This window comes from Lissotriton vulgaris, chromosome 11 (genome assembly GCF_964263255.1).
Source record: "Lissotriton vulgaris chromosome 11, aLisVul1.2, whole genome shotgun sequence".
Lineage (NCBI taxonomy): Eukaryota > Metazoa > Chordata > Amphibia > Caudata > Salamandridae > Lissotriton > Lissotriton vulgaris.
Genome location: NC_141699.1, coordinates 1,051,178,531 through 1,051,191,916, shown reverse-complemented (window position 1 = coordinate 1,051,191,916; position 13,386 = coordinate 1,051,178,531). Strand labels below are relative to the sequence as shown.

Below are 13,386 nucleotides of genomic sequence, written 5' to 3'. Positions count from 1 at the left end.
GTATATCTGACACTAAATCAAGCCCGACAGGTCATGTTACTTCCTCATCATGCTCCTCCTCTTAGTCCTCACTAACATGAGGGATGGGTGAGCACAGGTCATGCTGGCACCTCTCTGCCTACATAAAGCAGGTATGCCTGGCGTCCTTGTGTTGGGCCAGCTCTAGGTTCTGTCCTATGAATTTCTGAGCTCCAGACCCCAGTCCACATTACTTCTTGTTTTTCAGTCAACCTTTTGACAGACGTATAATCTCTTCATGTGGTTTTCATCTTGCCTGCCTTGACTACTGATAAAAGCGATACAAAAGGGGATGATGGACGGAGCGTTTGAGCCAATCAAACACTCACCCCCTGTCAAATGATCTGGGTTTTAATCCATCACCATTCTTTAGCTCATTCGCCACCACAGTTCAGACATGGCCATATGCAAATCAGTCTGACCCTGTGCCTCATGGGAACAGTCCAGCCCGAACTGCCAAGCCATGTCTTCCCTGGACCGGAAACAAGCATCCTGGGACCGGTTTCGGATTCATAATCCTCATCAGCCAGGCTATCTTGAATCCAGTGGCCAAGTGAGCAAGGGACTCATGTCTGAGCATACCCTGCCAACTTAGGGCGAACAAAGCGATACAAAAGGGGATAATGGACGGAGCGTTTGGGCCAATCAAACACTCACCCCCAGTCAACTGATCTGGGTTTAATCCATCACCATTCTTTAGCTCACTCAGCCACCCCAGTTCAGACATGGCCAAATGCACTTGGTTCAGATGCTCCGTCCATCACCACCCTCTTTTGTGCCGCTTTGTTCGCCATAAGTTGGCAGGGTATGCTCAGACGTGAGTCCCTTGCTCACTTTGCCACTGGATTCAAGCAAGCCGGGCTGAAGACGGCTAGAATGCAAGAACCGGTCCTCGGAAGCTTGTTTCCGGTCCAGGAAGGCATGGCTTGGCAGTTCGGGCTGGACTGTTCCCATGAGGCACAGGGTCAGACTAATTTGCATATGGCCATGTCTGAACTGGGGTGGCAGAGAGGGCTAAAGAACGGTGATGGATTAAACCCAGATCTGTTGACTGGGTGTGATTGTTTGGTTCAGATGCTCCGTCCATCACCACCCCCTTTTTCACCGCTTTGACCACTGATGATGCCGCTGTTCCCTCTTTGTTGCAGACCACCGACCTCTGGCTGCGTGCCAGCCTTTTGGTACAACTGAGCCCGGATCCCCGTGGGTTCAGGCTGCCCACTCCCCTTTGTATAGGTAGTTTTGTTTTAACTTCTAGCTGGTTTACTGATTGAGTGGTACAATCAAAAAACAATGTCTCAATAGGTAAAATTAGACAGTCAATTAAATAAGCATGCACTTCGCATTGCTACAAGGAAAGAAGGAGAACACTCTAGAATTTTAAGACAAGATAGTCAAATCATCTTATTTATAATATACGTTCATGGTCGAGATTATACAGTTATATAAGCAGCACTGTGTAAACTCAATTACGTGACAACCATAAAAACTTGGTGCTCTACAAAAGTGACTGTCGTGAAAGTGAAAGTGGCGACGCAAGTGAAGAAATAAACAGCGTGAACGGCGCACTGTGAATAAGGTGCAAGTTATCTACAGTGGGTGGCTCGTATCATGTGACAAAGTGATATCACAGATTACAGTTATTCGCATTCTTTGAACCACATTGTTAAAGTACGCCAATTAATAAGCTGTGGAGTCGACGGCGTTTCGATCCACGTTAATGAGGATCATCATCAGGACTTGGTTGTCTAACTCGGGAAGTGCTTGGAAGAAGCTTGGTTTAGAAGCGATCAGGAGCGATCGTCAATAGTGGGTTGGGGGCCTGCCAGGGTGCATGGCTCGTAGGATATAAGCGGTCGTCAGTGATCCGCCAAATATCTGGATGTGTCCTTAAGTCATTTTCTAATTCATAAGTTTTTATGGTTGTCACGTAATTGAGTTTACACAGTGCTGCTTATATAACTGTATAATCTCGACCATGAACGTATATTATAAATAAGATGATTTGACTATCTTGTCTTAAAATTCTAGAGTGTTCTCCTTCTTTCCTTGTAGCAATGCGAAGTGCATGCTTATTTAATTGACTGTCTAATTTTACCTATTGGGACATTGTTTTTTGATTGTACCTTCCTTACCCAGTCCTAATCATGTATATGGGTCATACTCCTGTTAACTATAACTTACTGATTGAGTGAGCATGTCCCATTTTACAGATGCTAACGGGAAATTCTCATGTTAAAAGAAACCTTTTGGGTTAGCACTCTGCGTGCGCCTCTGCCAGTTTTGTGTTTAACCATTCCTTGATCTTTCCTCTTACTTCTGTCGTCTGGTGATGGGTGTGGGTATGGGGCCATACTCTGGGCCCTTTGGGAAGTTGTCTCTGTTCTCACTGCTTGGAAGGTACATTTGTTACCTGTCACTCTTACAGGTTCGATGGGTACTTCCTGCTTCACTTGGTGTTTGTGTTGGGCAAGCCATACATTGGTTCAGATAAATCCCTATGTTAGGGAGGACCGAGACAAGGAACAAGATGAGGGGGCAATGCCCCCTTATAGTTATCAATGAGGCCAATATTCCACTTCTTGGGCCTAGTACTCTACAGGTGGTAGGTACAAATTCTTCGCCTTTAGGAGGTTGTAGGTTGGGCAGCTTACAAAGTGGGTGTGCTTGGCAAATCCCAGGTTTTCTTGTGTTAGTTGCCCAGACCGTTGCCTGTCGGAGAGGTGCTCACACCTCATGTTAAGTAGGACTGGACTAGGAGGATGAACAAACAGGCGCATTACGAGCACCAAAAAGTAATCAAGGCATTCATGAATTCTTCTCGCATAAGTACAGCTTGGGTTAGATTTTCATCTTCCCTTAATGCAGCTTTTGTGATGTTCATTTGTGTCTTAGGAAAAGCGTACTGAAACCATCTGCCGAGTATGGTTCACAGTTATTCTGCATGTAAATCAATGTATGTAATTGTCTTCATTTATACTTACATTTAAAACACACACACACACATATATATATATATATATATATATATATATATATATATATATATATATATATATATATATATATATATATATATATCTCCGCACACACACACTCCCATAAATGCATTTTTTTTTTGCCAAACCTACCTGTAGTTAAAGTGCATAATGGCCTGCAGTGCACTGCCTCCTCCAGTTTTGATGTCTCCTTCAAATCCAGGCAGCAGGGGAGTTACCACGTACACTCTGTATCGTTTGTTTTCTCTGCAACATTAAATCAACATATGATTCACTTATACCATATGGTGCTACAAATACATAGATTAATCTTTTTTTTTTAAAGTAATCGAATCAACAGGGGCTTGAATCACAAAACATTTTTCTCTGTTAAATGTTCACCTTGGTGCTGAAAAACAGTGGCACTGCTGTTTCAATAAAGGCAGATCTGATTAACTGAACTTATCACTGTGGAAAATCTTAAGTCCTAAAGATTAGTTAAGGTTGAAAATAATACTGTTCTCAAGGGGGGCTACAAGGGGGCAAATGGGAAGTGATAAACACCCCCATGTTGAATTTACAAACCTTGCAAATAGTGCTTAATTGTTAAAAAAAAAAGAATAATAGTAATAAGATCAGGGGACAAAGATTTTCTTTAGGACCCCGTGCCTGCCGCTGCCAAATGACAGGGTTGACAAATAACAATGCTGCCTAGTCTTGATTTCACTTCATGCCTCTTCATGCCACCAACCTACTCCTCCTGACTCATCTCTCTCTTTTTCACCCCAACTTTCTCCCTTTGTTGCTGTTTTCCCATCTTCACCTTCCTTTCACTCTTCCTCCTTTCTCTCTTTTGTTCTGGTCTAAGTCTAAAAAATACATCCTATTCACCTAAAGCACCTATGCACACCAACTGCAACCACCAGTATAAATTTAGGATGGAGGTGAAATTTGGCAGCCAGCCACTACTAATACTGCTAGATCTGTCGGCAGCCTTCGACACGGTCGATCATTCTATTCTGATCGACCGGAACGGAAATATGGGTTTCCAACACACAGCCAAGAAATTATTGGCATCTTTTCTGGCTGACAGGTCCCAGGCTGTAACTCTGGGCTCCTTCCAATCATCCACTCTGTCGCTGCCATGCGGGGTACCTCAAGGATCATCCCTAAGTCCGACACTTTTTAACATCTATGTGTCGGACCTAGCCAACATCATTCGAGCACACGGGATGAGCCTTACCTCCTATGCAGACGACACACAGTTGGTCCTCGCCATTAAAAACAACGGCCACAAAATAGCTGAAGCCTTTAAAGAGGGCATTCTGGCAATTGGGGACTGGATGGCCTCCAATTGCCTAAAACTTAATTCCGACAAGACGAAGTGGTCATCTTTGGGCAACTGACCCCAGAATGGTCCTCAGCCTGGTGGCCGATGTCTCTTGGACCTCCCCCTGAACCTGTTAGCAAAGTGAGGAACTTAGGAGTCATTTTTGACGATCGCCTACATTTTTTCCCACATGCCAACCAAATCGCTTCTTCCGCATTTTACAAATTAAGACTGATAAAGAAAATCCTTCCCTTTCTCCCAGAAAAGGCCGGTAAAACCTTGGTAACTTCACTGGTACTGTCCACTTTGGACTATTGCAACGCTTTGTTCAGCAATGCTCAAGCTAGGGTCATAAATAAAATGCAGGTCATCCAGAATTCAGCAGCCAGGCTCCTGGGCAGAATTCCTAAATATCAATCTGCCACTGAAACCATTAGACACCTACATTGGTTACCAATCAGAAATAGAATCAAGTTCAAAACCCTCTGTATTGTGTACAAAGCCCTCCATAACCAAGGACCTGTCTTCCTCACACAAAATTTGTCCCCTTACTGTCCTCCCAGATTGTTACGCTTGTCCACTCTAAACGACCTAATGGTCCCCCGCACCAAATTGGTTTCTTGGGGGGATCGAAGGTTCCTGCTATCAGCCCCAAAACTTTGGAACACTTTGCCCCACTCAATAAAAATCAGCCCCTCACTCTGGTCATTCCGTAAACAGCTAAAAACCTGGCTGTTTAACCAGTAAAAGTCAAACTCCTTCCCTCTCTTCCGGGAGTAAATACCTGCAGATAGCCAGCGCCGAGACGCCCAAGGGCCTTTGTTCGCGCTCTATAAATATCATTAATAAATAAATAAATAAATAAATAAATCTTGAAAGTATAGATTATAACGTTCCAAGCTGTTCACCGACCGTTAATGGCTTTGAGAATGCTTGCAACACACTTTGACAAGCCCTGGTAAAGGAAAGAGCCACAGTGGCGGCCAGCTCGAAACAATATTTTTATGGTGGGCAATACATTGAAACAAAAATAAGATGAGACCTGCTTTACTTGGCCTGGTCAATACTTGTACACAAATTCTACAAGCACTCGTAAAGCTAATACCAACATCAAATGCATACTGACCATGCAAGACTGACGGGCTTTGCCAATGCTGGTTCTTTTCGATCATGCGACCATCCTGCACAGGCCTCTGTAGTCTGAGGTTCTGAGCCGCTTTTCTAAAACTTGTTGTGAGTGAACAGATTAAACTCATTTGCAGAGAATCACCGGAGGGCGCAGAAGGCATGGTTTGTTTTAGAGAATGGCTGAGTTGTAAACAGAGTAGTCGGTGTGAAGAAGACAGAGTGCAGTGAAAAGGGCTGCTGTGTTGTGTAGAAAGCAACAAGGGCCAAGCACAGGCCAGCCAGGGTTGGACAGTGTGTGGATTTACTCCTCTTTTGCATTTCAGCAATAGTATTGAAGTAAAAAGAGCACTTCTGCCTTTTCTAAGCACTGTAACTGCTCTACTACTGCCAAATGTAATGGTACTCTGTTTATTGTCTGCAGAAATCTGGAAAGCAAATAAGGTTTTGCAAGGATGGGATTTCTACTTACTACCTGCTGATTACTGTAACTGCCAGTGCTAAACTCACAAAGTCACAAAAGTTTTTGGGTTTCTCGCAACCAGAAACGGGCCCATTGGCGCCAAAAATGTGTTGCCTTCACAACTCTCCAACACAAAGTTCTGTCAACCTAACCATTCGCTCTACAGCATCGACCACTAGCGGGAAACACCATCTCAAGCCCGAACGTCGGCAACAACAGCAGGATCTTCGCGCTACAGTGACGACCATCTGCAAGGCCAAGCCGGTCCTCGCAGCCCCCTCCACCACGAATAGGACTGTTTCCTTAGGACCGGGAAGTTAATTTTTCAGCTGGTGTAACCTAGTGCTGGCGTAACACAGGACCTGAATTCCTAAACAAAATACTATGCCCCTACAAGCCAACCAGACCACTACGCTCTTCAGGAGCAAGCCTTATGATTGTTCCCAGAACAAAAAAATCTTCCTGGAGCGACAGAGGATTCACAGTCACCACCGCCAGACTTTGGAACACCCTCCCTCTTCACATCAAAAACACCCCCTCTCTCCTTGCCTTCCGTAAACAATTCAAAACCTGGTTGTTCAACCAATAAATAACCAGCTCTTACTCTGTCCTATCCTCTTCCGTCCACAGCGCTGAGACACCCAAGGGTATTTGTGCGGTTAATAAATTACATAAGTAAATAAATAAAATATCCGACTTAGGCTCAATGTGGTCAGCCTGAGCTTGTGACCTTTTCCCCGGTCTTGCACAACCAGATTGCCGTGATTGGCGCTTGGCGCTTTTAGATGCTATTTTCACATACATCTTTAAAATTGCATATCTCCAGTTCTACGGATTGAATATTTGTTGTTTTGGTGTCAAATTTTTTATTACTTTTTGCTCCATTTTTTTAATCTGGTGAGGGATCCTTTTGTGGTGTGTTTTCAATGTGTTACTGTTGGAAGTGTTGCACAAATAACTTACACATTGCCTCTATGTTAAGCACGACTGCTGTGTGCCAAATTACCAGCGGGTTGAGCAAGCAAGACCCGATTGGCCTAGACAACTGGTCTGATGACACCTGACTATGTTTAACCCCTTGCCCGTGGCCGGAATTCCGCTCCTGTGCGCACATTCCGATTGCGGGCGTGGTCGTGACGGCTCCCGGCCGTCATCAGCACATGAGCACTGTGACGCATGACGGACGGGAGCCGTCATCAGCACGCAAGGGGTTAATTTGATAGCTGAGCAACAATCAGACACAGCAAGATTTGGAGTGTCTGCATTGCATAATGCATCAAATGTAAGATGCCAGGAGTCAAAAGATAAACGTAGACCATCCAGCATAGATGAAAAAAGTTCATACAGCCGATGCTGCAGTTAACAATAATGTGGTGGAATGTTTTAGTCTCAATGATTTACAAGCGGCAAGCCAGGAAGGAACTAGTGATTCTAAGAGAGTGACTCCCATATTGACCACCAAATAAGCATGTCTAGCATTGGACAGCGGGCCCGGATAAAGATACGGGTGAGTATAGGAAAATGTAAGGCTAGAGGTGTCCATCGAGAAGGTGCGCTTGTGCTACAATGAGTCTAGATTATCGAATCTAGAACACTGATCGACTTTACATGCAAAATCTTTCAATTGTTTGTCGGTCAAGGAATGACTGGATAATACTTCCATTAACCACAGAGAATCCCATTATAAAACATATTTTTTGTGATTAAGCCCTAAAATTATTTGATTTGTTTGCTCCTCCTTGATCATATTTAGCCTCCTATCAGAAGCAGTTCCACGTATCTGATACTACCAATGCAGCCACATTTCTCTGGTGTACTTCACAACACTAGTGCTTTGTGTTGTACCTTTAAGGATGAGTAACAGGCATAGCATGGAACAGGGGCTTCTGGATGAAACATGTAATAGTTACAGTAAAACTTGCTAAGGTTGGATGATGTTCTGTAGCCCAGTGGGTGCACTGCTATGAGTTGAATGATTTTAAATAAACAATGGATTTCTCCACAATCTATGTGATTCAAAGGCTGTCACAAGGATTATAAATGTGTCCAGGCATGCAGATGGAAACAGGAAGTTGCTTGAGTGATATTCTGGTTTATGGTCCAAAAACTCACAGTGGATCCCTATAAATTTCAATTTGGATTATTCACATCTTTGTACACACGGCCCATCATATCCTAAAATTGAATATGTTCGGAAGATACGGACACCACTGAGCTAAAATAAGTTTTACATGAATTAGTTTAAGAATTGTACTAGTTGTTGGTTATCTGTAGAAAGATAGCAATTTATAAACTGGTTTCCTTTCTGGACAACCATCACTCAATGCACATATGTAGGTAGCTGAATTATAAATACCCTGTGCCACCTGCAAACAAATAATGAAAACAACTTACACATACTAGTATGACACTTTTCACATTAGGAGTTTCATAGAGTCACAGTGCATAATTACCCTCTACCTCTGACACACTATTTACATATGAAATACCTGTATGCTTTGAGAATCCTCTGTGCAATTGTGTCACCGATCTTGTTGAAAACAATTTTGTTGTCCGCGCAGCTAATAAAGAACTGGTTCTAGGGGAAAAGAAGAACAATGTTTTAAAGTTGGCGTCTTTCAGTGGATCGTGTTCACCCAGCACAACAGCTCAATAGGCATGGCCTTTACCCATGCGGGTCTTGTAGCATGGCATGCACTTTGGTTATATCCCTGGTTCACTTCGTGTCACTCCAACCATGACAGTGGGATCTGTGAATAGGCGTGGCATAGGCCACATCTATTCCTTATTCCCTGCACACAAAGCCCACTAAGCATTACCTATGGTCTTGTCCAGTGGGATCTGAAGCAAGACATGGCCTTCCTCCTTAACCCTGTTGTCCAGTCCCCAAGTCAAGAGCCTGCTGAGCATAACTTACACCATTGCGCTCTGTAGTCTATTGGTGCAGGGTGTGGTCTTTGGCTCATAGGTGTAGGTCTTTGTTCCTGTCATTTGTGCAGTCATTATGGCTGCAGAACCCACTGGACTGGATCTTAAGCCATAACCAGCAGGTTCCGAGCATAGGGCATGGCATTTAGCCACACTCCTCATGCAGACTAACTTTCCCCTAAAGCCATAGACTTGAGCCATACTAACAGGCTCTTTATAAAGGGGGTAAACCTCAGCACCGCCCTGCATGCAGCACTACTGCCCCAACAATCCATTTTCCTAAGCCTTCAGCTTTTCACGGCCTGCTCAGAACACAGGGCATCACCACTAGATTCTTGCTTGGCTCATTTCTCCTTCCTCTTTGTGTTACCAAAACCCACAATAGTCAGTAAGGGAGAACAAGGGTACCCAATATATGAACCTGGGGTTAACGTGTTTGGGAAAAATAATGGTTAAGAGTTGGCCATAGTGGGTCCAGCATAAGAAGTGAATTCCCCAAGGGAGATTCGGAGAATTATTTATACTCAAAGCAGTTTGTCATACTGGGAAGAAATTGTAAGGTAGCATATATTGTGTAAAATAAACAGTTTATTTTACACAAATAGTTCTTCGTACTGTGAAGTGAAAGTGAAAAGGGGGCTTTCGTGACAAAGTAATAGTGAGATTAAAACAAAACTTTGCTTTTACAACAAGGAATAGAACTCCATAGTTGATGGCCTCCCCAGGTTCTTACGTCTTAGTGAAGAGAACCCCAAAGGAGTTTGGAAGTTCTCGCAACTTTCAACTGGGGAGGACACATGTTAGACCTGGCATCCTTAGCGTGGTTTTCGCCATACCTTTTTGTCTTCAACGCTCTTGTTTTGCTGACTCTGTTTTTACTGGCCTTAGGATCTGCACAGTGTACCACTGCTAACCAATGTTAAAGTGCTTCTCCTTTCTCCTTGAAACATTGTATAACTGGCTTATACCCAACTGGCAAATGTACTTGTAAGTCCATAGTAAAGTGCCACTACCTGTGCACAGGGTCTGTATATTAAATGCTACTGGTGGGGCTGCAGCACTGATTGTGCCACCATTTTACATAGCACTTTAGGCATATCTCAGGCTTGTCAGTAAAACCAGTGTGCACAGTTTTTAAACTGCCAGGTCGACCTGACAAAAGAAACCTTTTGCCAGGCCCAAACCTTATTTTTTTAATATGGTTTTGACCTGGCAAACAACCATTACCAATAAAAATGGAGAGAAAGAAGTGGCAAGCACACAAACACATAAAAAGTAAGGAAAGGATTTTAGCCCCTTCTAAGATTTATATTAAATATTATCGATTTCTCAAGCACAGGCTTAAAAACAGGATACTGGAGGTGGCAATATGTGGCAAAAAAGTTTGCCCATATTTGATGACTGAAATTTTGATATGGTGAAGGGTCCTGTTGTTTTTTTTGTGCTGCCATATTTCATATTTATTTATGTATCCATTTGTAAATCGCATAGTTACACCATCGGCGTGTCCCTGCGCTAGAGGAGACTCTCAATAAGGTTGGCAGAAGCTATTAAATGAGTATCCAGTGGCAACGTCGGCACTAGAGGATCACAATACTAGTTTGAAGGTGGAAACAGCCATGTCTTTAATCTCTTGCAAAACATTTTTTCACAAGGTTCAGCTCTTAGTCCCACAGGCAGATTATTCCAGATCTTAGCTGTGAGGTATCCAAAGGAGCCTGCTCCCATCCTCGCTTTCTGTATTCTTGGCACAGTAACCAATACCCTGTGTTTAGATCTTAGAGTCTGTGCCAGTGTGTACGCTGGTATCATAGACTGGAGATAGCGTGGTCCTTTATTCATAGCATTCAGTGGAAGGTTCTCAGGGCCCCCGCAATTGTTGCTCTTTTCGGGAGATTCAGAACTAGGCGAGCTGCCGCATTCTGGATCGACTGGAGCTTAGTCAGTCCCTTCTTCGATGCTCCCAGATAGAGGATGCTACCGTAGTCCATCTGCGAGGTGACAAAGGCATGTACACTTGTCTTCCTCACAGTGAAAGGTAAAAGGTCAAGGAGTTTCCTTAGGATTTCAAGAGTCCCGAAACATTTCCCCTCCGCCTTCCGGATTTGACCTTCAAACGTTATTTTCAGAATCAAGCCAGACCCCAAGGTTCTTTTCTTACGCTTTCGAGGCAGGTATTTGTCCTAATGTCTCAGGCCACCATGCTGATGTCCATATCGACGGGACCTTTCTGATTACCAGCACCTCCGTTTTGTTGCCATTGAGTTTCAAGCAATGGTTGGACAGCCATGCTGCTAGCTCCTCTAAACATAGAGAGAGTTTGTGAGCTGTCCGCTCTGGATTCTGAGATAAGGTGACAATCAGTTGTGTATTATCGGCCTACGATACGACAGTCACATTGTGTCCTTGCACTAATTCTGCCAGTGGTCCCATATGGAGATTAAGCAACGTGGGGTTCAGAATTGAGCCCTGTGGGACCCCCTGCAGCAGGGGAATGCTCTTGGATGTATGAGGGTGCTGGCAACTTGAAAGCTCTGTGATGAGAGAAAGGACGTCATCAAGCGTGGAGCTGAGCTCCTGACCCCGCATTTACATAATCTTTTAAGAAGAAGACATGAGATACGGTGCCAAATGCTGCTCTGAGATCCAACAGGATCAGCGCAACAGCACATTTCCTTAGAGTTTCCGTAGCAAGGAGTAGCTCTGGCTCTGTGGAGTGGTTGGCTCTAAATCCAGACTGTGCGGGGTGAAACTAGTCATTCAGGTTAATATGATTAACTAGTTGTTTGTTGGTTACTTTCTTTGCAATTTTTGCAAAGAATGGTAGTAGCAAAATGGGACGCAAATTTTCTAGCACCGAAGAGTCTATTAGTGTTTTTTTCTGCAATGGTTGCACTATTGCTTGTTTCCACTTCTGAGGACTTTCACCCAGATGAACAGAACAAGCAATTAGCTGTGAGACATAGGGCATACTAATGGTGCATGCCTATATTGAATAATTGCGATACAATGTTGTTGAGTTGTACTATGGTTGTTGTGCGATGTTCTGTTTTGACTGTTTTGCACAAGGAAGCTCAGTGCCTTTCAGTTTTCTTTTTCGAAAATTGCAAGGCTAAGAAAGAATAAAGGAACAAGTGGAATAAGTGTAGATCGAAAAATATTATTCAAAAATTAATTTGAATGTAAACTTTTTTTCTGTTGCTGCTCAGGATACAAAGGTTTCCTCGGTTTTCTTTTTAGGGTTAGGTCCATGCTGCAATCAGTTGATATTGATTTGGTTTCATTTCTGCATAGATTGAAATATGTAATACTTTGAAAGTTGTTTTTCAATGTTCCTTCAATAAAAAACAACAATAAAATAAAAACGTTAAAAAAAACTAAGCTACCAGAAAGAATTGCTTCACTTCTTAAGGATATGCCAGCTGCCTTGATTTGCAGGGACATGCGCATTCTAATTAGTGGCTCGCTTGGCTACCTACAGCTCCCATTTTGCCAAAGTAGCTCAGTCCGCCCCAAAATGGTGCCCTCGTGTCACATTGAATCAATTTTGGAGATACAACATCCGTGACATTGCACATTCACAGATGACATGCTGCAGATGATCTGTGATGTGTATTTTAATTGGCATTAGACCATGTTCGCTGCGAGGCAGTCACATTTTTCTCAAACTACGGACTTCCTGAAACTGTTGATGTCATTTCGTTTTCATGGCCAAAATATTTTATACTGGATCATAACAAAGAGACGTGCAACAAGTCGATTTGCTTTATGCGCGCTAGCGTTATTTTGCTCGCATGCTGAACTATTGGGAATCGCACTTTACATGACGAGCTGGGCTCGTCATCAGCGTGCGAGGAGGCTACGCCATGACGACCCCAGCTCGTCATGAGCGTGGAAGGGGTTAAATGATTCTGTTCTGGTTCTCGTAAACCTGTGCATACTGCAGAGTTGTACATGCTCTTGGAAAAATAAGTTGCTAAATATTTTCTTTTCATTTTATAAATAGGCTGTGGCTGGGAACAGAAGCATAGCAAGTGTTTATGTGCCAGTGTCAGCCAAGTTGTAAATTGCTGCATTGTGTTTAACAGTCACTCCCTTGCAAAAACACGAGGCTGTGTGAATTCAACAAGAAAGTTCATTAGTTTGAGCTACATTTCCAGTTAAGATAACCAACCTTTAAAAAGAAAAATGTGGCATAACATGTTTGGTATAATCCACAAACTTAGAGATGCTTATTGTACAGAAGATATAAACGGTTAAAATTGACAATAATATCGAAGGAAAAAAGTGATTAATAAATGTTAATTCAATTTAAAGAATGAAATCAGATTCTGGGTGTTTGCAGAATGTGTTTTGCACTGCGGGGAATGGATGTAAAAGGCAGAGCGCTGATCCAACGAGAGAACACACTGACATGGAATTAAACACCTCAGTTCGAAATATCACAAAGTCAGGCCAAAACATCCTTTGGAAACCCAAAGCAGATGTTACTGGGACAGACACAGGTCTAAGATAACAATGAAGGACCGGCTGGTTAACCAGGA

The 13,386-nt window shown here is 43.2% G+C and overlaps 1 protein-coding gene across 2 annotated transcripts in view; it reads right to left on the bottom strand.

The window, feature by feature from the left end:
- Nucleotides 1-13,386, bottom strand: part of PLD1 (phospholipase D1) — a 370,836-nt gene that overhangs the window by 64,875 nt on the left and 292,575 nt on the right. For both annotated transcript variants that reach the window (XM_086944395.1, XM_086944394.1), the window contains 2 exons: nt 8,404-8,492; nt 3,150-3,263 (listed from right to left, as the gene is read on the bottom strand). In XM_086944395.1, coding sequence (XP_086800521.1) covers nt 3,150-3,263; nt 8,404-8,492 — 203 coding nt within the window. The remainder of the gene's footprint in view (nt 1-3,149; nt 3,264-8,403; nt 8,493-13,386) is intronic.